The sequence below is a fragment of the Trachemys scripta genome, chromosome 4, assembly GCF_013100865.1.
Source record: "Trachemys scripta elegans isolate TJP31775 chromosome 4, CAS_Tse_1.0, whole genome shotgun sequence".
NCBI classification, from domain to species: Eukaryota; Metazoa; Chordata; order Testudines; family Emydidae; genus Trachemys; species Trachemys scripta.
The window spans coordinates 93646516-93673411 of record NC_048301.1 but is presented as its reverse complement, the minus strand read 5'-3'; the positions used below and the strand labels follow the sequence as shown (position 1 = coordinate 93673411).

The 26896-nt window shown below is 40.6% G+C and overlaps 1 protein-coding gene across 1 annotated transcript in view; it reads right to left on the bottom strand.

Moving 5' to 3' along the window:
* The window catches only part of PPFIBP2 (PPFIA binding protein 2), a gene marked incomplete in the record, with an annotated part of 211032 nt that overhangs the window by 88322 nt on the left and 95814 nt on the right, over positions 1–26896 (bottom strand). Inside the window, 2 exon segments of the mRNA XM_034769948.1 lie at positions 6488–6601; positions 12702–12794. Of these exon segments, the coding sequence (XP_034625839.1) occupies positions 6488–6601; positions 12702–12794 (207 nt within the window).

Genomic DNA, 26896 nt, shown 5'->3' with positions numbered 1-26896 from the left:
GCAATTACTTTCATCTTCTAGCAGATGCTTCTAGTGAACAGTTAAGCAGCAGAATATAACTCATTTTGTTACAGAGAAATTATAGAGTACTTCAGTGGTATAAATGCAATTTGAAACCAGCTTGAATAAATATGCAGTTGTAAGAAAAGAAAATACAAATTTGTGTTGTTGGTTTTCAAGTTAAAAAGATATACATGAGATGCAGAAGGGTAATTTGGGCTACAGAGGTTTTAGGAGGATCTTTAAAGAGCCAAAGTCCAGTGTAAAAATAGAACACATTCTACAAAGATGTCTTGTTTCTAAAATTTAATTAGTATTTCTTTTAACTGGTCAACAAAGTAACTTGTTTAAAAAGTGACTTTTACCTCTTAAAACTAAGAAAAATATTATTCCAGAGCAGAATTATTATAAAGAAAAACCATGCACAAGCTGTTACATTATGTACACCACGCAGATCAATGCACAGCAAACCTAAAACATGCATCCTATTTCTAAATGCAGATTTATTTCTGAAATGCTCAGAGTACATTGTATAAATTAGCATTTTTGATTTTTACATTAAAACATGCCTTTTAATAATGCCAATTAAATCTGGGCATGTGCTATTGCTCACTTTCAAATTCACACAGCAGATTTAGCTGGCTTGGAAAAGCACAGATCTTGTAAAGTTGTTATAAGGAGGTTTTAAATGAAATAGGATAATTTAGAAAAAAGGCCTCTGCAGAGTGTCTATATAGCCCAAAATAAAGTAAATACAGTAAGTTCCATGATATTCAGTAGCCCACAGGAATAGGAGGAAAGTCATGATATACATTAATAGAGAAATCATAGAGAAGATTCTCAGTTAGGTAAGAAAAACTATTCTGCACAAATACACTGTGTGAAATACTCTGCTGAAGAGTCAGTTTGTATTTTTAATCTTTACTTAAAGCAGTTTTGAAACAAAATGGTTAGAGACCTACCTGGTTAGCAAAATTCAGCAAGAACCACCACTAATGAGGACTGCACTTTTCAAGTGCTGTGTGTCAGCTGTGGTAGAAATAAGATATTCGCTTAACTCAAAACACAGCTGAGAGCAACGTACATGTGTAATCTCCATGAAATGGTGCAAAACAGTAGCAGACAGAGAATTACAGCTCTCTGATTCACCATTTGCACATTATATAGCTAAGCAAATGGAAAGCACTGAACTTACCAATACTCGGACTATTTGAATAGTCTTTGCATATATGTGTGAAGAACAGAGAAGTATCTATATTAAATGCAAACTAACAAAACGTGTGCAATGCTCACCTATGCAAATAGCCACATGATTAGCCAGTTTGCTACTATAAACTTACTAACAACCAAAAAAGCACAGAATATATCCCCATTTAAAACTCTTGCACCAAGCCAGCTACTGCAAGTACTTGCTGCAAATTGTAAAGAAGTGTTGAAACTTGTCTACATTCTGATATCTTGGCTAACTGAAAGTTGACAGCATGACGCTTTCTGGGCAGCAAAACCCCCATGAGGTGAATAGTTATTTCAGATTTACACCACTGTAACTGAGATAGGAATCTGGCCCACTTGTATATAGGAAAGATGATAGCGAGAATGAATTAATTACAGGCTACAGTGGATCACACACAAAAGTTGCTGCCCTTGCACCATTTCTCTCTGCATTTTTTAAGCCCCTTAGTGCTTGTGGGGGGAACCATGCTCTCCAATTGTATCCTGGCCAGCCCTTTCAAAAACACAAGCGAGGACAGAGTTTCATACACCCTCCCCCTGCTTCTTAAACCTATGAAATGGTTTGGCCAGAATTTCACCCCAAGAGGAGAAAGGACATAAATTCAGACCCATTTGTGTTCAGATCTTTATTTTCTAGTTATATTCTTAAGCGACAGTGTCCTGAAGACAGTCTGACTGATCCAAGACTCTCTGGCAATAGACCTCGTGGAAAACACCTCTTGTCATAATGTTATGGGGACTATCTGAACAAACTACATGGAGTCCTCTGAATTGACTATTGCTGATCATATGCCAAATGCAGGATTGCTATGGATGACAGATGGAATCAAATGGTCAAAGCATGGCTAGGCGTTGGGACTGATATGAGGGAGGAGCACAACATGCTGAAAACCAAGACTAGCCCTGAGGAATCAAGTCCTTCTTGCTCTTAGAAGATTAAGTTTACCACAGCCTTGTTTGTACTCATTTACTTGGTGAATCTTGGATAATCACTTCCAAGGCTAATTAGACAATAGACAATCTTCAATAGTGAGTCAGAGCAGAGACTCTGCACCTTGCCTCACCCTTTATAATTTACCTACAGATAGACAATATAATTACCAAATGTTTATCTATGTATCTATGGACTAAAGCTTGTCTAAAGACCTGCACTGGAACTGACAAAACTCTCTTCTCTTCTATTTATTTATTTTTGACAAAGAGGATAGACTCAGGAATCTCTAGTATTGAACTCACACTTCAAAACAAACTTTAAGCAACTCTCAGCACTTCAGGATGAATTTCCTCTGAGTCAGAATGGGACATATATTTAGGGCCTATCCAAAGTGCTAAAGTCAAGAGAAGTTTTTCCACTGATTTCAATGGATTTTTGAAAAGTCCTATATGTTAAGTGGTTTAAAAAGAAAAGAAGAAGAAGAAGAATTAGAAAAAATACCCTAATCACACCCATGATCCTCTTCTTCATTCCTCACAAGACAGAATACATGTTTTCTAAATTTAAGGCTTGATCCAAAACCAACTGAAATCAATTCAAAGACTCCTATTGTCTTCAATGGACTTTGAAACAGATCCCTGGTACAGCCCTTAGGCTATGAATCAAGCCCTAGTAAAAGCAGAACCATCATTACAAGTTTCTTCAAGAAAACATGAGAAGTTGATCTTGACAGTCGCATGTCAGTCTACTCTCCAGCACTTGAGCTGTTCCACTACACTCTGCTTTGTCATCCTCTACAAGAAACGGAAGGAAATTTTGCATAATACTAATACACGAAGAGTAGCTTATTTTTAAACCACTGTTTGTAAAGTGTTTGCACTATAGCTATAAAGCAGAGTTCAAAATAACCACCCGTAAATCATAAGCCAAAAGGATTCTAGCCAATGGCCCCACCCTTACATCGTGGGCGAGTCTCTGCTAGTCTGGGTTCAGCTGGTATGTATTTTTAGGGTAGCATTACATACTGATGCTACAGTGATATAAGCAGATCCCTTACTAAAGGAACTTCATTAAACCAGACTTAAGCAAGCTCAATAAAAAAAAATAGGCAACATCTAAGTGTAGCACTTTTGGAGCACAAGTAACTTTGGGAGAAACTCAAATTGTATTATCTGTTAGAAAATAAAATTAAAAAGCCAGAGCACATTCTGGAACAACATACATTATTGTTATTTTCAGAACAGTGAACATGCTGATCCACATTGCATTTTGGCTTAGATTGGTTCTATTAATACACGTTAAGTTTTTCCAAGCATGGGGAATAATCTTTTCCTTTTCATTTACTATTTAACACAAGAAAGACAGAGAAAGTGAACTGACATTCACTAAGACAGAGTCAATGCAGTTCAACATTCAGTAGCTGAGCAATCCAACTATAAATTAAGGCTGGTATTTTCAAATACACCTAAGGGAAATAACAGCACAAGTATCGCTGAATGGCAAGGGGAGTTGTACCTAATGGCAAGGGGAGTTGTACCTCCCTTAGTTACTTTTGAAAATCTAAAACTTGCATAGTAAAAATTTAGCACATATATAAATCTTTGCACAGTTGGGACCTAAATTAACAAGTCAGTGTCTGGAAAATTAAACTGAAGATAAAATTTTGTAATGTTTAATTCATAAAGAGACTCCTGTCCTACATGCTGTTTGAAAAAATAATAAATAAATCACCAGTTTATGCCTATCCTTACTGTACGCTCCCACCCAGAAACAATGGAAGTAGTAACAAAAATGCAGACCATGTATAGAATGTGTAGGTTTAATTTAAACGAAGCAAATACTGCATGCAATAGTTTAATAATAGACTTGGAGTCAGGTCTCCTGCAATCTGTTCCTGTCTCTCTCACTGCTTTGTGGTATGATCCTGGCTAAACCCCTTGGGGCCTGATCCTGCAGTGAGCTCGGTGAAGATGTTAGGGTCCACTGATATGTAACTCATTGCAGAATCAGGGTCTAAAAGTCTCTGTGCTTCAGTTTACGCAAGAGTTAAATAGCTATAATGTTTACTCTTGGGGGAATTCTGCACCACTGTGCAAGGGCAGAATTAATGTCCCCGGCAGATTTTACTCTTTCCCTGTGGAATAACTGAATCACGTGCCCCTCCCGGGCAGTGGTCCTGAGCAGGCGTGCCTAGTTTGGGAATCAGGAGCAGTCAAGAAGCTACCGCACCCCTTGGTTTGAAGTGATTTCCATCATATACAGGGTTTACAGTTTGGTTCAATGGCTCTCAGCACCCCTGTTCCAGCACCCAGTCATAAATTACCACCTCCGGGGATGCGACTAGGCGTGCGTGCAAAATTCTGTCTCTCTCACTCACAGTTGAAGTGATCCTGGAGCCAGGGATGAGCAGGACTGGGAACACCCCGGCTGGTGGAGCCTGCTGTGCTCCAGGCACCAGCTGCAGAGAGACTTCCTCTTCCCCTGCACAGGCCACTCCTGGGGCAGGGACTGGGTGAGAGCCACCCACAGGAATCTTCCCTGGCTGCCCCTATTGCTCCCCAGCCATGGGCGGAGGGATCACTGTATGGGGAGCTGCCCACACCTGCCCAACTTCCATGCATCCAGACCCCCACTCCTGAGCACCCTGCACTTGAACCTCCACCCCACTGAGCCCCACCCCTCCTGTGCCACCCCGCCAAGCCCCCACACCTGGACCCCCACCACACTGAGCCCCAACCAGCTGCATTCAGACCACCGGTCCCACCAAGCCCCACTCCCCCAGCACCTGGACTCCACCCCCACTGATCTAGAAAAAAAATCCTCTCAGATTGGACTAGGAATGCTTGTATTCTAATTCTGATGTTTCACATTCTAAATAGCTGCCATTCTTTTCCAGAGATTCACCTTCTGAATAGAAAATCATAGGTGTTAAAATTGGCATTTTTCAAACTCTAGCATAGTTTATATGGGTGAATCCAACTTCCGGCAGCTTAAAAAGTTTGGGACTACGAATATTACGAAGAAATCATGTTGGCTAAGATGTGCATATGAAAATTGTGCTTTTAGAGAGAGATATGATCCAACTTTACTATATGTAGACTGCCACAGTTTACCTAATATTTGTGTACCAGAAACACTATCACCATAAACATGGAGAATGTCTATATAAATGAAGACAATGCAGTAATAATTTAAAGTCATACATATTTTGTATTATCTAAAACTAAACGTATATAACACTTGGATAAGATCAAAACAAATAAGCTCACCAATAATTAATTTTGCCCTAGAAATCTACAGCCTTGATTTTAAGATCTATTTAAATTCTCTACTCTTTTCCTAAAAAGCAACAGAGGGTCCTGTGGCACCTTTAAGACTAACAGAAGTATTGCAGCATAAGCTTTCTTGCGTCTGATGAAGTGGGCATTCACCCACGAAAGCTTATGCTCCCAATACTTCTGTTAGTCTTGAAGGTGCCACAGGACCATCTGTTGCTTTTTACAGATTCAGACTAACATGGCTACCCCTCTGATACTCTTTTCCTAAACATCTATAATCTAAATTACCTGTAGATACTCAGCATTTTCAGTAGGCATGGAAAATTGCAGAGAGCAACTTCTTCATAATCTTTGTCACTCCAAAACTGTCACTGCTGTCTGAAATGCTTAACTGTATTTACTTTATGGTGCATTCTACTCCCTCATCCCCTGCTGTGAAATGGCATGGATGGGTTAAGTTGAACAGCAAACTCAAAGTGAACTGTGGTTTTGTAAGCACATGGCTGGAAGTAAGGAAAAAACAGCTTTATATAGTAGCTCTCTTTGAGAAGAGAAAAAGAAAGCTCATAAAAATGAATAAAGAAAATTTTAGCCTAATTCATTTCAACCTCAAATGAGTTTAAAATTCAACTTCAAACCCAACCACATGAATGCAGGACACAGTTTAAAGCAGTACACATTATAGAATTAACCCCTACAGAAACTGGTATTTTGTTATTATATTTAACTTGTCTAACAAGTTATTCAACCATCTCTGCAGCACTCCTCCAGCTTAATTTGAGTATTCTGAATACTATACAATGGCTTCATTTTACATGCCTACTGCTTACAGTGTTATACAACAGACAGGTAAAATCCACGTACACCAGGAAAGAAAACAAACATGTATTATGAAAATATCGTTCAAGGCAACAGACACAATAAAAGGAGACAAAACCGTTCTATGTCCATTTACTCAGGGCATAACAGATTCAGAAGCATGCATACATGTTCCTCCATCTTGAAAGAGATTGCATAAGAATCCTCGCACACTAGACTTTACCTGTTGAAGCATTTCTTCAGTAGCATTAAGTTTCAGCTGATGCCCCTCAAGACAGACTTCTAGGTCCCGGATTTTCTCTCCTTGGGCCTCCACCTGATCCGTGAGGACACTCACCTGTAATTTGAGAACAAGGCAAGGAGAACACTTTTGAACTTACTGTAAATAAATGTCAGCTAACCTTATTAACCAAACAGTTCAGCACACAATGTATTTTTATATCCAGTCTGTCACTGAAAGTCCTTAAAAGTTTCACATTCCTGAGTATCATATCATCTTCGCCTAGCAAAACAAACACAAATTTTGAATCTTACCTCAAAGCCTGTCTCACAATATCTTTGCTTTAAAAACATCAGTCATCTTTCTTGTACTTGTTTTAAAATAAAAAAAAATAAAGACAACACATCTCTGGAAGACTATGTATAAGCAGACTGAGTAAATCATATACCAATGTGTATAGTAAACACTCTCTTTTAAAAAAAATAGCATAGAATACTCTTAATGTTTTAAGTGGCATCAGAACATGCATTGTTATTTCAGCTTCTGTTAGCACTTCACTCCTTAAAGTGGATAAACAATAAAACTGTTCTTCAGAAAACTAACCAATTAAAGTACTTCTTACAAGAAACTGAGAACAACTTACCTATCAATAAAGCTTTCTGAAGCTATAAAAGAATGTAATACGTAAAAGGCATGTTTTAGCCTTGACAAAGCTCTACTCCACAAAAATTTCCAAGCCTTACAAGCCAAAACATGAATGCAAAAGAACTGAAATACAAGGGATGAATTGCTGTGAAGGAAACAATTAGTAATACTCTTAAGGAACTGTAAGAATAGTAGTACAAACTGGTTTACAAAAGAGTAAACTGTAATAAGAAAAGCCCAATAGCTTGACTCAAACTTATTAAAACTCAAAAAATGTATTCAGCATAATGTTACAGAGATTTGAAAATCCACCCTGTAGTCCTAGGTAATGCAGTCCATGCTGCATAATTTTATATATTAGTTCATTATTATTATTATTTATTAGCATTCGGGTAACCCTAAGAGACCCAGTTATGGACCAGGATCCCATTGTGCCAGGTGCTGTACAAACAGAGAACAAAAATGACAGTCCCTAAAGAGCTTATAATTTATGCACAACAATCCCCCCAAAAACAAATAATAAGGATGAAATTGCAGATTTAACTTCTAATTTCTTGGCAGTAATATAATTAAAATCAAACTGAAATTTGTGTGATGAGTTCATTTTTGTTTAAGTTTTCTTTCTTTCTTTCTTTCTTTCTTTCTTTCTTTCTTTCTAAAAGTGGCTAAAAAGGAATGAATGAGATTTCATAGAATGCATTGTAAAAGACACGCACTGCATCTTTGGAAGTTAAATTTCAGGCCTTCTCACATCCATAACAATGCTGATATTTAAACACTTTAGAAATGAAGTGCAGAGTGGCCAAGTTTTGTGCAGTTTGAAGCATGGTGTTTAAAACAAATAATTTAATAAGTAAATTTCCACATTTTCAATTAATTTTCATGTAACCACTTATGGTAAACATACCCACTTATGGTAAACACAGCAGGGACAGGACAGGCAGCTGCACAAAACTCAGTGTAGTTGGGGGCATGTGGGGACCAGTACTGGGCCCCCCCAACCTTCTGTCCCCACACTGCCACCACAGCCAGATGCTCCTTTCCCATTCAGATCCAGCATGGGGAGTGGCTGCCTGGCTGCTGTAGAGCAGGCACCATGGTGGCCCCTGGCAGACAAGAGGAGCATCTGCAGCCAAGCTTGCTGAATTACGTCTTTGCTGAGCTGCGGGAATGTGTTGCAGAGCTACCAAATGCTTGGGTGTCATGCCAGAAACATGGTTAAAAATCTTCTGAAATAATTTTATGCTAAAACATAGTCTCACATCAGGATTTCTGAATTTGTATCCCTAATTACATAGCCTCGCCTCGCCCTATAGAGAGTCAAGTGGTTCAATATGTATCAGCTATCATAAGCAAGAGTTTGACTCTCTTTCCCTACCCTGGGCTAATAAATCCTTCAGCCCTGGAGCTTTAGTTTGCTACAAACACCTCAGCCTTCATTCTCAGAATTTATTCAGCCCTGGCTATTACTTTAGACAGGATGTAATTTCAGGCTTCTAAACTCTTGTTAAACACATCCTTACCTTTGCTGTCATGCTCAGTTCCAGCATAACAACAACTAGATAAGCCGCTGTCCTTGAGGAGGATCTCCAAAACCTTCAAATGGGCCAGCAGGACCCACCTACTTTAAAAAAGGTCTGCTTGTCAGAGAGCCCTTTAAGCACTAAAGAAGTGGCACTGCTTAGATATTTGCAGGCTTTTGAACCCATCTGCTAACCCAAAGGAAAGGATGATCAATTGAATTCGCTGCAGAGGGAGGGGTTTGATAGTCGACCTTTCCTTACCTATAAAGAGATTTGGCGGGAGGACGGGGAGACAAAAGTGTAAGGGAGAGAAAGGAAAAGGGGTCTTTTCTGTTACTTCCTTTATAGTCTTTGGCTCCAGGAGAGAGTCCAGATGAACATAGATAAATAGGTAGGCAGGATTTTAAGGAAAGATTTGGTGACCCAAGGAGCAACAAACACAGACACATCTGAGCAGCATGAAAAGCACTCCCAGCAAGAGACATGGGTTCTATAGGGAAAGCTGCTTAAATACTTAATTAGGTTGTCCATTTTTTCCATGAAATGAAGATGGCAGAGAAAGGGACAGATGAGAAAAGAGGTGGCGAGTGGAGATAAGGGGACAGGGAGAAAAAGGGCCAATGTATAGAATCCTCCTTTTTAGTTTGCTCCCTGCAGCTGTCACTATAAGAGAGAACGCAAGTTCTGTTTAAAAGGTTACGGTGTAACTGGGTAAACACTGTAATCCCCAAGGAAAAGGTGACCTGCATAGGCATTTAATAAAATCCTAGCCGCTTTAGAAGTACGTGCTGAATGTTCCAATAGCTAAGCTAAGAGGCACATTAGTAGGTTAAAACGACATTGTTTCTCCTCTGTTAGGTCTCACATCTGCCAGTCCCTCTGGGAATCACTGAGTGTACATAGAGCAATGTTCCCGCATACACCACACGCCTAAGTCGTCAAAAACCCACTAAAGCCTACAGAGAAAGTCCTTTTCTTTTAACTCACTTGCTTGGTTTTGCACATGTTTATTGTTTGAGATTCCCAAAGGTAGAACTTTGAAAAACTAGGCAATACAGGAGAAAAGAGGCACTTGCACGAACTCCCATAAACTGTATCGGGGCTACAGCAGGATGTCATGGGTGATGTGGCATCTCTAACCTATATAGCACATTTGGCAAAACTGAGAAACACTGGTCAGTGGTGAAGCTTGATGGAAGAGAATTTAACTCAGAAAGATTTAAAGCGGAGGTGTTTGAATCAGCCCACTCACTACAGGGTAGAGGTAGGGGGCACTGCCTTTCCCACTGCTTCATCTCCAGCTGCTCTGTGTGGACCAGAAATGCTCTAAGCAGCCTAGAGGCTGCTTAACCTTGTGCCAATAGACTATGGTCCCTAAGAAAACATACACCATCTGGGGATAGCAGGAGAGCAGTGTGCACTAGTCACTCCCTCATCTCACCTTGCCCTCTTGCTGGAGCACCCACGGGGAAAAAAGTCCCAATGATCAGCTCCTCCTCCTCCCCCCAGCGCTTCCCACCTGCCAGCAGCCCGCCAATCAGCACCTTCCCCTCACTCCCAGCGCCTCTCACCCATCCTGATCAGCTGTTCCACGTGTGCAGGAGGCGCTGGGTGGGAGGGGGAGGAGCAAGGATGGGGCGCGCTCAAGCAGGGCCGATGAGAGGGGGGGAAGACGATACAAATTACCGGGGCCTGGCGGTCTGGAAGGGGGCCCCCCTCGTCGGTCCTGTTTAGCCGGTCTGCCCTTGCTGGGGGGCCCGAAAAAATTCCGGGCCCACTCCCTCCCCCCCACCTCGTTGGCCCTGTTTAGCCGGTCCGCCCTTACTGGGGGGCCCGAAAAAATTTTTTCACTGGGGCCCGAATCCGCTCTCGGCGGCCCTGCGCTCAGGGGAGGGGGTGGAATGGGGTGGAAGAGGTGGGACAGGGGTTGGGCAGGGGTGGGAAGAGGCAGGGCAGGAAGAGGCAGGGTGGGGGTGGGGCCTTAGGGAAAGGGGTGGAGTGGGGGCGGGTGACTCTGTGGCTCAGGCTAAGAAGTTTGGACACCACTGATTTAGACTGTGAGCACTTTAGGGCAGCAATGGTCTTTTACAATGGGGCACTAGTCTTGGTTGGGGTCTTGTGAGTGCTACAGTAACACAAACAGGTAATAATGTGAGGTGGGGTGGGAAAGTGAATGAGATTAATATGTTGAATAATCAACTTTGACCTGGCTTTCGGGAGCATTCAGAACAAATTTTTGAAGCAATTTTATTAAATTCCTTTGTAGACAAACCCAAGTAGGTGTCTTAGCAATGCTTAGAACTAAACATGTATGGTTTTAACCAAAGTTTCAAACAGAAGTTTTACTCCTAAGGTTTTTGCCAATGGCAGTTCTAATTAGACAGGAATTAAGAATTCAAACCAAACCAAAAGAGTATGTCTCATGAGAGGTTTACTGCTTATTTTATATTGGTAATGAGAACGTCACTCAGTTAATTAAAGCAAGTGTGAACAGAAACACATGCAACAGAAAACTCATTCACAGAAGCTCATTACTGAGATAACAGAGAATATAAACCCACATCTATTATGGATACGTGGACTAGGAGTCACTTGCAGAGGGAAAAGGATAGATAAAGATTGTGTATCTAGAGAGACTTCTGCTTTGGGCTTTAAGAACAGACACTGTGCAGCCTAGTAAAGGAAAGGGGAAAAATATTCAGAAAGACTCAAGGAGCTTGATTTTACCTTGTGCATAGTTTTATTTTCCCAAGAATAAAACTTATTCACGTGGTACAGAGGCCCTGCTTTTGAAAAAGCTTATAAACTGGGAAGCAGCAAACCTGAAAGAAACTGAACTGGTTTCAGACTTATTTTCCCCTGGATTTATTGCCAAATTGTTCCACCCCCTCAGATTTTAAGGAAGTAAAACAGCTCAGATACAATCGAAAGGCAAGGAATGATCACAGAACCTACTGCTCTCTCTGCTTCTTGACAGAGAAACAAGATTTGGGAAAGCCAGATGTTAAACACATTTCTGAAGAGGGATTGGGCAATGGGAATACAGTGATATTGATGTCTGGCTGTGGTTCGAGTCATGGGGTAGAGAAGAATTTGACAGCTGGAGAGTCTCATGTCACCTGAAGAGTGGAAGGAGCATGTGTAAAGGAACCATGCCACTATGGAGGGTGTCTCTTCCTGCCCTCTGTAACTTTCCCTTGATCCCAACTTTCCAGTTCCCTCATTTCTCCTGTTTCAAGTTCCTCACATTCTCCCACAACCACAAGACCACTGGATCTATCACCTCACCTTTGAATTCAGAGTATGCTGCTGAGCAACAAACTATGGGACTTCTCAGATCACATCATATATTCTCATGCATGGAAGAACAACTATAATAGAAAAAGAGAGCGGGGCAACTGGATCCTCATACTCAGTCATGAATCCTGAGGGTCAGATCCTCAGCTGCTATATGTCAGAATAACTCCACTGACTTCCATGGATTTACACCAGCGGGGGGTCTGGCACCGAAGAAGAAAGAGAGTGAGTGTTTGTGGCAGGTGGGATCATGACAGAGGAAGTGGAAGCTCAGGAAGATGGGAGAGAATTGGGTACAAGAGCCAGACATCCAGTTACCAGCCAATTATAGAAATTTGCACAGAACCATACTCTCCATAGAACCAACTGGGACACACTCACAAACTCAGCAATCTCTTTGACCGGCCACATCTGGTCACTCTACATTGTACTTTTTGTGGATTTTACAGAATGCTGTGAATAAAGTCAACTGACCTGTCCACTATTTATGATCTGATTTTTCTTCTTGCTTAGTCATTCTCTTCTCTCCTATCTTTGTATTACTGAAGCACTCACAAGACCCCAACCATGTGAAGCCTTCCTCACATTCCACTGACAATTTTATATTCAATGGCCAGTAAATGTTTCTGCACATAACATATTCTTATTGATCTAATAGAACCAAGGTGTTTGGCTTCAAGTCTCTTTCAGGACTCCCTCTAACTTTTATCCATTGAATATCAAATACGTTGATAGTACGCTACTATACATACCTGCAAGACGAGGGACTCTTTATCACCCTCTAATCGTGCCAGTCGTTCTTGATAGGTTTCATTGTTAGCAGAAGAAAGATGATTCACCTGAGACTGAAGATAATGATATACTAAGAATTTAAACAAATAATTGAAACGAAAATGTCAAGCAATAGCAAACATAATGAAAAGTAATATAGAACCAGGGGAGTTGCAATAATGCAAAATAAATACACACATTATACTAAATATGATCCTGTCAAGAGCAATCTGGTACGCCATAAGCAGTTTAAGTGCAGCAGAATTTTAGATAACTTCTTAGTTCTAGGGATCAATACTTCTGAATTGACCCAAAGATCAAGAATGGCATCCAGTAGAACTTCATGTCACTCCTGGCCTTTGTGCCTTCTAACACTTTTCTAAATTCAATGGAATACCGATTGTGGCCTGAACTGGAATCAGTGTACCATCAGCCATTAGTGAGCCTAAGGTAAGGTATTACATGGCAGGCATTTCTTTCTGCCGTCCATTTGCTTTCATTTGTGCTAACACGCAAATTTGTGCATATTTTGACAGAACATCCTGGTAGTGAACCCCTGAAAATAAATGTTTATTATTAGACCAAAAATATGAAAGGATCCAGCCTCCACAGGGATCAGCAGCAACTTTCTGAAGAAAAGCAGCAAATCCTATAGAAAATGAACAGAGGTGAGTCTAACTGAACCTCTGGCTTTGGACACGTGCAAACTTTGGAATGTTAAATATTCACTTGAAGAACCAAACTTTGTATCTTGGACCCATCGGTGGAAATGATAAAAACTAAGAACCATAAAGACTATGCACAGAAGCATACACAATTGTGCTACTTTGACATCCTTAGTCAATAAGACTTCGTATTAACCATAGCTCATGCAGGAAAGCCATTTAAGGATCCACTTTACATTTTTAAAGTAATTCCAGGGTATAGCTTACTTTGCAGCTAAGTTCCCACGAAAAGGCTACAGGAAAATATGACATTTTCTCTTTTATTATTATGGATTTATTAAAAATATCTTATAATGCTTATAATAGAGAAAATTAAAGTTTAACAATATAAATGTAAGTTCAGGCTTTAAAAACTCTGCCGAGAAATAAATCCTTATATAGTATTCTTCCAACATGTAAGACTCTACAGAACCTACTTCAAATCCTTTGCTTTGTTTTTTCTGTCGAAGTAGACCACAAAAAGCTACCTTGTATTTTATAGGCTACAGCTCAGTAGATGCATTTTTAAGTAATATAATTACTATAAAAACAATGTAAGGGGAAAAATGAATTCCTTGTTAATGGGTTATTATTACCTTGTTCAGCTAGCAACTTATCAGGGACTACTGCAGCTGTTTAATTAGATTTCTAAAGTAAACTCACTGTGCAGAGCAGATAGGAAAAAAGCAAATGTCAAATTAGAACATAATATTAAATGTCATTGTCAGTGACCATGCAATTATGGGCCTTAATAACAATCAATAGTTTGCAGTGATACTGAAAGGAAGACAGTGGAAAGCTGTGAAATGTATGCAAATGAACAATCTGTATACAACAGTACAATCTACTGAAATACTGCCTGATTCTGCTTCCACTGAAAGTCAACTGCAAAACTCTCTTTGCCTTCGATGGTGCAGGAGCATATTAGTAATTNCTGAAAGTCAACTGCAAAACTCTCTTTGCCTTCGATGGTGCAGGAGCATATTAGTAATTTTTGAAGAACATGCGGCAAATTGCTATGATAGAAGATACCACACTATGCAACAGCAGGAAAGGATGGTACTATGGACAAGACACTAAGGCCAGATCTCCAATGTGTGCAAATAAGTGTATCTCCATTGATTTCAACATAGCTCTGCCAATTTGCACAGTCAGAAGATCTGTCCCTTCTGCCTCCCCTCCGATATGTAAAACGGTGATTATAATATTTCTTATCTTCCACCCTTTGTTTTTTCTATTTCAGTTGTAAGCTCTTGTAGGCTGAAGTGTCTCTTACTATGATTTGGAAAAATGGGTAAACAGTGAGATGGCAAAATCTGCAGATGATACAAAACTACTCAAGATAGTTACGTCCAAAGCAGACCACGGGGAGTTACAAAGGGATCTCACAAAACTGGGTGACTGGACAACAAAATGGCAGGTGAAATTCAATGTTGATAATGCAAAGTAATGCACATTGGAAAACGTAATCCCAACTATACTTTATATTTTAATAAAATATAAATCTGATGGGATCTAAATTAGCTCTTACCACGCAAGAAAGAGATCTTGGCATCACTGTGAATAGTTCTCTGAAAACATCCACTCAATGTGCAGCAGCAGTCAAAAAAGCTAACAATGTTGGGAATCATTAGGAGAGGGATAGATAAGAAGACAGAATAGAATCATAGAATATTAGGGTTGGAAGAGACCTCAGGAGGTCATCTAGTCCAACCCCCTGCTCAAAGCAGGACCAACACCAACTAAATCATCCCAGCCAGGGCTTTGTCAAACCGGGCCTTAAAAACCTCTGAGAAAGGAGATTCCACCACCTCCATAGGTAACCCATTCCAGTGCTTCACCATCCTCCTAGTGAAATAGTGTTTCCTAATATCCAACCTAGACCTCCCCCACTGCAACTTGAGGCCATTGTCTTCTTTTGCTGTCATCTGCCACCACTGAGAACAGCCTAGCTCCATCCTCTTTGGAACCCCACTTCAGATAGTTGAAGGCTGCAATCAAATCCCCCTTTACTCTTCTCTTCTGCAGACTAAATAACCCCAGTTCCCTTCACCTCTCCTCATAAGTCATATATTAGAATAGGAAAAGATATAGAAAAGGGCAACAAAAATGATTAGGGTATGGAACAGCTTCCATATGAGGAGATTAATAAGACTGGGATGTTTCAGCTTGGAAAAGAGATGACTACGGGGGGATATGATAGAGGTCCATAATGATTATCATGATTGGTGTGGAGAAAAAAAAAAAGTAAGTGTTATTTATTTTTTCTCATAATGCAAGAACTAGGGGTCACCAAATGAAATTAGTAGGCAGCATGTTTAAAACAAACAAAAGGAAGTATTTCTTCACACAACGCACAGTCAACCTATGGAACTCTTTGCCAGAGGGTGTTATGAAGGCCAAGGCTATAACAGGGTTCAAAAAAGAACTAGATTAGTTCATGGAGGATATTAGTCAGGAGGGAGTTAAGGGGCGGAGGGATAGCTCAGTGGTTTGAGCATTGGCCTGCTAAACCCAGGGTTGTGAGCTCAATCCTTGAGGGGGCCACTTAGGGATCTGGGGCAAAAATCAGTACTTGGTCCTCCTAGTGAAGGCGGGGGCTGGACTCAATGACCTTTCAAGGTCCCTTCCAGTTCTATGAGATAGCTATCTCTCATATATTATTTTATTATTTATTTATTTAGGAGGGGCAGGGATGCAAAACCATGCTCTGAAGTATCCCTAGCCTCTGTTTGCCAGAAGCTGAGAATGGCATGATGATTACCTGTTCTGAAGCACCTGGCACTGGCCACTGTTGGGACAGGATACTGGGTTAGATGGACAATTGGTCTGAACCAATATGGCCATTCTTGTGTTTTTATATGTATGTATGGCCCCTTGTTCAATATGGCCCTGATCTCAGTTGGGGTTTCTAGGCACTACTGTACTACAGATAATGTAGGTAAACCTGGCAGTGATTAACTAGATCCAAGTCATAATGGGCTTCATTTTCAAACATGGCTACTCAGGGGAAGAGTTGCACAGTGCTGTACATCCTTGACTTCCATGGTTTCAAAGGGAATGGAGGGTGCTCCAGATCTCTCAGAACTGTTAATATATAAGGTTTTCTAGATGGTCTCAGGGGGGGAGGGGATTTAACATCTGCTCCCCCCTTTTCTTATTTTTTCAATTTATCTTTGAAAACATCTCTGTGAACATTACCTTCCCTGCACATCCCCATCAATGGTCTATTTTCAACCCTTCTTTAAAAACAAAACAAAACAAAACAAAAAACAAACCCCACAACAGTTGTCAAAAGTGCATAGGTCCAGGTTAAATTAATCCTTTTGATGAGGTTGATGGGTCTGTCCAGGTGTTTTTAGAGAAAATATTTTATTTATGATTTTTTACAGTTATAATGGAAATAAAGAATTCCAAAAAGTACCCAAGAGATGTCCTTATATGTCCAGCAGGGATATCCACTTGGCCAGCGAGGTTACATGACTTCCGACATACTGCTAGCTACTCTGCTTTTGATATTACAGAATCCCCTAGAACCTGGGACCTTTGACCTAACTGCCCCTAACATTAGAAATACTTCCTTCCCCCCATCATTATGGGATACAGGGTTCTGATGGACAACCTTCCCCAAAGGGTCCCCATGACCCATACCCATACCAACATGATGAGGGAAATCCCCTATCAATCAATATACAGCACGTGGAGTACTCTGGGAGCATCACCACAGGCCCACTGCTCTACCTGGAGCCGGATTTGCCATAGCCAGGTGAGGAGGGAGGTGAGGAAGGAGGAATTTAGCATTCTTCCAGCTTATTGTACATCATGTACAGTTCATATCCGGAAACAATTCATTTTTTGTTCAGGTCCAACTGACTCAAACACTTAATTTGTATAAATTCACTCTGTTTTCAATATGTGCATCATTCTAAGCCTGAAATTATAATCCTCACTGCAAATTCACTTAGGGCAGGAGTGAAATCAGGAAGGCCAAATCACACTTGGCGTTGCAGTTAGCAAGAGATGTTAAGAGTAACAAGAAGGGTTTCTTCAGGTATGTTAGCAACAAGAAGAAAATCAAGGAAAGTGTGGGCCCCTTACTGAATGAGGAAGGCAACCTAGTGACAGAGGATGTGGAAAAAGCTAATGTACTCAATGATTTTTTTGCCTCTGTCTTCACGCACAAGGTCAGCTCCCAGATTGCTGCACTGGGCAGTACAGCATGGGGAGAAGGTGACCAACCCTCTGTGGAGAAAGAAGTGGTTCAGGACTATTTAGAAAAACTGGACGTGCACAAGTCCATGGGGCCGGATGCGCTGCATCCGAGGGTGCTAAAAGAGTTGGCGGGTGAGATTGCAGAGCCATTAGCCATTATTTTTGAAAACTCATGGCGATCGGGGGAGGTCCCAGATGACTGGAAAAAGGCTAATGTAGTGCCCATCTTTAAAAAAGGGAAGAAGGAGGATCCGGGGAACTACAGGCCAGTCAGCCTCACCTCAGTCCCTGGAAAAATCATGGAGCAGGTCCTCAAGGAATCAATTATGAAACATTTAGAGGAGAGGAAAGTGATCAGGAACAGTCAGCATGGATTCACGAAGGGGAAGTCGTGCCTGACTAACCTAATTGCCTTCTATGAGGAGATAACTGGCTCTGTGGATGAGGGGAAAGCAGTGGATGTGTTATTTCTTGACTTTAGCAAAGCTTTTGATACGGTCTCCCACAGTATTCTTGCCACCAAGTTAAAGAAGTATGGGCTGGATGAATGGACTGTAAGGTGGATAGAAAGCTGGCTAGATCATCGGGCTCAACGGGTAGTGATCAATGGCTCCATGTCTAGTTGGCAGCCGGTTTCAAGTGGAGTGCCCCAAGGGTCGGTCCTGGGGCCGGTTTTGTTTAATATCTTTATTAATGATCTGGAGGATGGTGTGGACTGCACTCTCAGCAAGTTTGCAGATGACACTAAACTAGGAGGCGTGGTAGATACACTAGAGGGTAGGGATCGGATACAGAGGGACCTAGACAAATTAGAGGATTGGGCAGAAAAAAACCTGATGAGGTTCAACAAGGACAAGTGCAGAGTCCTGCACTTAGGACGGAAGAATCCCATGCACTGCTACAGACTAGGGACCGAATGGCTAGGTAGCAGTTCTGCTGAAAAGGACCTAGGGGTTACAGTGGACGAGAAGCTGGATATGAGTCAACAGTGTGCTCTTGTTGCCAAGAAGGCTAACGGCATTTTGGGCTGTATAAGTAGGGGCATTGCCAGCAGATCGAGGAACGTGATCGTTCCCCTTTATTCGACATTGGTGAGGCCTCATCTGGAATACTGTGTCCAGTTTTGGGCCCCACACTACAAGAAGGATGTGGAAAAATTGGAAAGAGTCCAGCGGAGGGCAACAAAAATGATTAGGGGTCTGGAGCACATGACTTATGAGGAGAGGCTGAGAGAACTGGGATTGTTTAGTCTCCAGAAGAGAAGAATGAGGGGGGATTTGATAGCAGCCTTCAACTACCTGAAGGGGGGGTTCCAAAGAGGATGGAGCTCGGCTGTTCTCAGTGGTGGCAGATGACAGAACAAGGAGCAATGGTCTCAAGTTGCAGTGGGGGAGGTCCAGGTTGGATATCAGGAAAAACTATTTCACTAGGAGGGTGGTGAAACACTGGAATGCGTTACCTAGGGAGGTGGTGGAGTCTCCTTCCTTGGAGGTTTTTAAGGCCCGGCTTGACAAAGCCCTGGCTGGGATGATTTAGCTGGGAATTGGTCCTGCTTTGAGCAGGGGGTTGGACTAGATGACCTCTTGAGGTCCCTTCCAACTCTGATATTCTATGATTCTATGATTCACTACGGGGGAGGGAGGGGGGTCAATTTAAGATATGCAAATTCAGCTACGCGAATAGCGTAGCTGAATTCGACCTATTGGAGCTGACTTACCCCGCTGTGAGGCCGGTAGCAAAATCGACCTCCGCGGCTCCCCATCGACGGCGCTTACTCCCACCTCTGCTGGTGGAGTAAGAACGTCGATTCGGGGATCGATTGTCGCGTCCCGACGAGACACGATAATTCGATCCCCGAGAGAGGATTTCTACCCGCCGATTCAGGTGGGTAGTGTAGACCTAGCCTGAGGGTCACAGGGAGCCAGCACAAGGCATATGCCTAAACCCTGTTGTGAGGAACCAAAAGCATTGCAGAGTCTTTTTGCTGGCCACTTCTGCATGGGGGTGAATTTCTCCCTTGGAATTTACAGTTTAATTTTAGATTAGCTTTTAGAGTGGTGAATAATATTCTGTTTAGGTTTCAGAAGATTTCACATTTGATCATGTTATACATTTTTGCTAGAAGTATTGTGGCTCACTCAGCTTCCCAGAATATAGAATTCCTCTCTAGAATGTCTGACTCTTAGTTTTGCAAGAAGACAAGCCACATCAATGCTTTCAATGTTACAAGCATCCCCGGGAAGTAATCTTCTTTGGCTGTGTAGTTGGGCTCAAGCCTGGGAAAATAAAATATGATGCAATTTTGTTGTTGTTAGAAAATGTACTTAGCTTGCTTAGTTGCTGATAACGTTCTGTCTTTGACCATAAGGTCAGAGATGATAAAGATAATGGTTCTTTCGAGAGTTTGTACAGGAATCTTGAGAAGTAGGTAGGTTCTCTTGCAATTTTTCAAACCTCTATTTAGTTTAATCTCAACAGGACAGGCAAGATTTAAGGGAGAAAGCAGGGCTACTGAGGGGGAGAGAAACAGAAAGGTGGTTCTAGATTTCAAGACCTGTGCAGGAGAAACTTCTACCAAAAAAGTGAGATTGTGTTTGTGATGAAAAAGAAGATGAATTTTGTATGATACACTCTTTTTACTGCTGGCTTTCCCCTTTTGCTACATTGTTTTTCGGAAACAGGTCTGTGGCCGCTTATGTTTAGGGGAAAGATTGTACAGACACAATGTATTAAACAAATATCACATTTTTTGCCATAACTAACTTCTCATGAAACAAACAGGGTTCAAAGTTGTACCTGAAGAGTCAGCTGTCTAAAAGAATTAGATCAGCATCAAATCACAGATAACTGAGGTACTTTGCTGCACCCACGTTGTCTGCCTTGTTGTATGCTTGTGAAAAACCCCCCATTGTAAGTGCATTATTCAATATCCATATAAAAGCTAGTGAATCATTTTCATGTGAGCAGGAAAATATCACTTTGCTAACAGGTCAGCATGAGTGAGCTATTATCTGTACTTGTCAGATAAGTGCAGACAAGATGATCTGTTAAATAAAAGTAGTAGCAGTTGTTTAAGACTTGGGCAATATTTGTGGTGAACAAAGACAAGATTAAAACAATGTAATATAGCCCAAGGCCATCTATGAATGGTTGGAGTACTTTCTGCAGTTGTAAAGGTAGATTACTTAGTTTCCGCTAAGCCAATGCAGATAGACACCAGCAGGGACTGAATGTGGGACCTTTGACACTAAAATCACAAGACCTTAAAGTACTTGATTAAAAGACATAGCTCCATTAGCGATCAGTAAATAGCAGGCTCTTATAATTACATGCCTAAAAGCCCAGACCAGCAAGACTTATTACAGTGACAACAAAAATATTAAGTCTGAGGACCAAACCTGAAAGACCAAAAGTAAACATGTGTGATGAGTAAATCTTTGATAAATTAAGTCTGCAGTTTATAAACTAAACGTGTTAATTATAGAGCTGGTCAGGAATTTTCTGTAAAAATTATTTTCTGATGGCAAATGCCTTTTCCGCGAAATCAAAATTTTCTTTGGGAAAATTTCAGTTTTGACCAAAATGTTCCATTTTCCACTGTGAAAATAGAAATGATGCCTTTTCCCACTGCCTTCCCCCTGCCAGAGCCTTTCTCTGCTGTTGATGCCCTTCCCTGTGGTACGGACAAGCTCCAGCAGTTCCTTGTGGTGGGGAAAGTCTCTGACAGCAAGGAGAGGATCTTTCCCCGCTGCCTCCCCCATCAGAGCCTTTTCTGATGGGAACTTCTGGAGCCTCTCTCTGGTGTCTCCCCGCTGCCACAGTCCATCGGGAAAGGCTCTGGCAGTGGGTCACTAAACTGTTAAAAATAGCAGTATAGACAGAGAAGGCACTGCTTGGGTGTGTAAAGAGCTGTTTAGGGTACAAATCGTAAGGTTCTGCCCACCTAAGCAGTGCCTCACCATCTATACTGCTGTTTATGCCGGTGCTAGGGGGTTGTGCAGCATATGTACTCTACACACAGCTGTAAGTATAGACATAGTCTGAAACCAATTTTCAGAATTGTGGCAGCACTTCAGTGCCTGTCTGTTTTAAGAATGCATTATGTATAAATGTAAACATTTCCCTTAACCCAGCATGCTGTGTGATATCTACAATTGTTTTCCCAGTTAAAGTAAAAGTTTTCACATAGAGGTTTATCCTAGCATCTGCTTCAATGTCTTAAACATCTTCAGTGTCTTAGATTTTCTCTGTCATATTATGCTTTCTTCTAGTTTGGATAAAATGCTGTTATGTATTTGAAGCACTTGCTGTGCTCTCAGTATCATTTATGTAATCTAGTCATTAGCCATTCCTCTTCCAAGAAGCTTAAGTGTTATATGGCAAGAGTGTCACAAAAATTTCAGGACATGCTCTAGAAGTATTTATTTTATAAGAATATCAGAATTAATCACTAAGAAGTACAGAGACTGAGCTGTACAAGGAAAAAGGAGAAATAAATCAGACCACCACCCATTAGCTACTTTAATTTTATGAATTTCTCAGATTGGAGGTGGGAGAAGCTCTTGGTCTGGGTATGCATGGATTTTTCAAGCTTTGTGCCAAATCACATGTTATTTTTATAGGAGACTGGATTCAGAACACTGCTTATTGTCCCACACAGAAGGAAAGCCAGAGTTCAGGTTTCCTGTATTAACTCTCATAGCTGAATGCTCCACAGCTTGCAAAAGTAAGGCCCTTTAAGCAAGGACATATGGAAAATAATAAAATTCATTATGGGCCAATCTATGGTTTCCTTGTGCACGCTAAATTTCAGCTTCAGGAATCTTTGTCAAGCTTATTCTAAGAAGCTTGATAAGTTGGTCAGTACATTGAAGCACAGTAATTCAGCACTAATTCTAAGTAAGCCATATTGAAAGAATAATAAAGCTCACAGGCATTCAGATCAGCGATTTTCAAACTTTTTTGGCAAGGCGCCCATACCTTAATAGGGAGTCTGTGTCACAGTTCTCCTCCCCTCCCATTCACAATCACATGAACATGAAATCCACAGGGAATTGAATATGTTCCCTGTGGCAACTACGGCAATTGCACGCATGGAAAAAGTAATATTAAGGACATGTGTAGTGTCTTCTGTTGCAATTTGGCAGCGAAGAACAAAGAAGCGGAGCCAGCAGTGTGTGACCAACCAGTTTTCCACTGACTACTAGCTGTCCATGGACCACAATCTGAGAACCTGTGATTTGTCATTTGCATCCAGATTGAAGAAAGAGAACACCTCATTCCCCTACCCACTTTTTTCAGGATCAGTCTAGTGTGGGGTTAATGCTAATGAAAAAAACATGTAATTCCCACCTCTATCACTTTTCTGGGTCTCATCGGGGTCACTATTTCCATTCCACAACAATTGTGTACCAATGGGCACATAGCATATTATTTGTGAGATGTTTGTATTTGGGGATATTATTTGAATCTCAAATAGGATTGTAATCCAAATCCAAACTACTGATATTTTAGAGCTACCTGACTGTATAGGGGTTTTGAGGAGTTGCTGGATACATGGCTCTTCTCTCTGTTCACCTGGATGCAATGAAACAAGCAGCAACAGATTTCTCCCTTAGCCCATCTCTCACGTTTGGTTAGGATGAGGGAGAACAGTAGCCAGCTAGACAGACCTAAAAGCACATGATCTGAAACTAAGCAAGGCAGAGCTAGAGGAACTTATACACTCCTAGGCAGCATGAACATTTGCTGAAATTCTTTGCTCTGAACTGGATGGCTAGATATGGCAGATGTGCTAGTATTTGGAAAATCTAATATTTTATTTCCCCCCTCCCTAGCCTTTCCGGCCAACAGATGGGAGAGGGTTGTCCCATTCTGCTCCCTCTCACATCCTTCACTAAATTAAATAGACCAGTGAAGGTCTAACAGTTTCAGACAACTCTCACCCCACAGTTAGTGGAAAACATCAACATTTATTTTTTATATCATTAGCTGACCACTTATCGGCCACACACTCCCATGTGCAACAATGGGGATCACACTTTTATTGGAGAAATATGGGTTCTACTTAGGTCAGAGGAAGGGATACTAGAAAGCAAAAGGGAAATGGGGAAGAGTGATGATTTTGGAAACAATCGTAAAATTCTGTGGGAGAACTTCCTCCCTCGCCTCATGGGTACTGAACAGAGTTCATACTAGAGATAAGTATCTTTTGACCTTATCCTAGATGGGATCCTCTTTTCCTCTTTAATCCCAGCTTCCTCAGTTTGTCATGGAAGGTTTAATTGGGGAGACCGTGATGTCTTTCCTAACTGATGTTGGGTTGAGTCACAGGGCTAGCCTTCTGTAAAATGGCTTGAAAGAGGTGGCAGTCTCCAACAAATTAGTGCTGTGTGAGAAACATGCACAAGGGCCTTGATCCCAACTTGCTGCTTCTTGAGCTGTGATGCTAGAAAAGTACCGCTATTTATAAAGACTATTCTACACCCTCTGAGAATGGAGAGGCACTTTTGCATAAATATATGCTTACATGGCCTCCACAGTTGTATATCTTGATGGGCTCTCTTTTGTCTGTAGGTAGCAAGGTCTCTTAGAATGTCTCCATAATTACAAATGGCAGACTGAAATACCGCGTACCACCACCCCCACCACCACTGTAGTGTTACATATATCTGACAGATCTTATTCAACTTCTTAGACAGTATAGGTTGAATGTCTGCTGGTTGTGAAATTGTTTCCTACCATATCAACAATTTCCTGAGTGTGCAATGGGCACAGTTAAATTACTTTTTTGCCTTTCCACCGGTAGGTAAGATTCTACAGGTTTGGGGAGTTATTCTCTGTGCATATTATACGGAATATTGCTACAACTGATAATATCTTTACTATCAGTAAAAGGCAAAAATAAAACATTTTAACTGTGACTAGTGTACAATTGAGAACAGGCCGGGGAAGTTTTTTGGCTCCATTGATTTGCTCCTTCATTTTGCTGCCACCCAGCCAATGCCCAGGGCCTGTCTTGGCACTGCTGTCTTAACAAGTCTTTTCACTGTTAGGAAAGTACAGATGGCAGAGCTGGATTGTGGTAACATTTGTTTCAATTTGATCTAAGTGGTTTTTCTCCTTCTAGCTATCACCTGACACTCGCAGCTGTACAAGTTAAATGTTACAGGAGATCGCTGTTAAGGGACTGATTCTGATTTTCTGAGAATCTGAAAATATCAGCTGCATCATCTGCCTGGAGTTTGCAATTTTACATTTGTCCCTCCACTCCCATAATCCAGTTCAAGACCACAGACTTTATACTGTAATGAAAATCCAGCTATGCCACCTAACCTCTTGTAAAATTAAAACTGATCCTCTCTCTTGTAAGTGTTTTATATGCATGGTGAAACTGTTCTTTATCGTAGGAGAAGTGCTTTTATTATCAGCCAAAGAGCATCAGTTTACGATTACAGGATCTGAAATCTTTATATGCTATCACAGTTGGTGCCAGAACATATGACACAACACTGGGATTCTGGGGCACGAAGATTCAATAAATCATTTAGATTGTTGCAACATTTTATCACTTATCATAGGAATTTGGGAGCACGACAGCTCAGGTTCTTCTGGGAGCACTGCAAGATTGTTTGCAGTTCTCCACTTCCGTTCACTTCCACACTTTTTTCTTTAAGAACCATTTCTAGAAAAGGGAGCAGTATTGACACTGCCTTAAAGTCATCAACATAAAAGGAATTGCACACAACTACTGTATGTCCTTATACTTTCATTTCTGTAAAGTAAGATTATCGAGTTTGCACTATATTAATAGTACATACATTTCTGGCATATTGTTTTTGGAAATAATCTCAATATATCCACTTTTTCAAGGATTAATTCTTCCATGAAAGCATTATACAGTGTTAAGCACTCCTTACCATTGGGAACAAAAGATTAATGGTGTTTCCAAGCTAACCCTTAAGGAATTTAAAATTCATCACTGTGGAGTCCAGCTTACAGAAAGCTACTTCTTGAGCATTCCCATTTTATTAGAGAGAACTGATATGTGTTATTGGCCTCAGTTTAAAGTGTATGCTACACATCTTATTTACTGCACACAAGCCTTTACTTAGCATACGTAAGATTTGAGAGATGAAATTTTATCAGGAAGGAGGAAATGTATTGGTTGAGAACTTATTTTAGTAGAAAGATTTAACTTCTGGTCTAGGTAAACAGTAATAAAAAGTTATTTATCTTTGCTTTAATTGTGCAAAACACAGGCTAACCTCTGATAGTATAATATTACCAACTGCCATTTCCTGCTGCATACTCCTACTGAAAAGATACAAGGGCCTCAGGGACTGAAGCAAATATTTTCCACATAATTTTTTTTAAACTGACTGAACTTCAAGCTTCTCAAGCTTCAGCCTTTATCAGAGATTGAGATAATATTGTGAAGCTTTCCATGAATTCAAGAAGTCAATGAAAATTGCAGATCCTGTTCATATTTCACATACAGAATAGACTTCTACCTACATATTTATTTATTGTTATTTATATAAAATATACGGGTAGTTAAAATCAGTAGCCAGACATTTCAAAAATTGAGATACTAAAAGACAATGTGAAAACTGTACTGGCATGAATACTTATTTGATTCTTTAAGAGAATGCATAGTATTTGCAAGAAAATATTTACAAGAAGTACATAAAATTAGACTTTAAATGCTATACTATTTCTGGAAAGTTAAAAAAGTTTTTTTATACAAAAAAAATATTTATTGCTATCTTTAAAAACTGAAGAATAGTGTCAGGAAAGGATACAAGAAAATTATAAAAAACCACTAGAAACACACTTAATTCTTAGGTGCACTTTTACTTTTAGACAAGACAACTTTAAAAAATCCCACTTAGAAGTAACTTTGTTAAGTTCAGACTGTTCACCATAAAATTAAGATTTCAATTGTATTTAATCTATTTTTAAAATACATAAACTACACTGGACGGCAAGTGTGTAACCCTCCCCCCCTAAAAAGTTCCGTGCAATTACACCTATGCAGAAAGAGCTAATTAAATGAACTACTGACACAAATACCCTCTATCACAAAATTATCAACAACATATTCTCATTGCTTACCATAAACTCTTATAAAGGAAGCATGCTGTATGTTTACCTCAATAACAGCCAAATTAAAATATTATTTTCCATTTGGTCAAAGCTTGATTTCAGACTTTCATTTTAAGCACAAAGAGAGCTCATTTTTCCCTCCTCATGAAGAT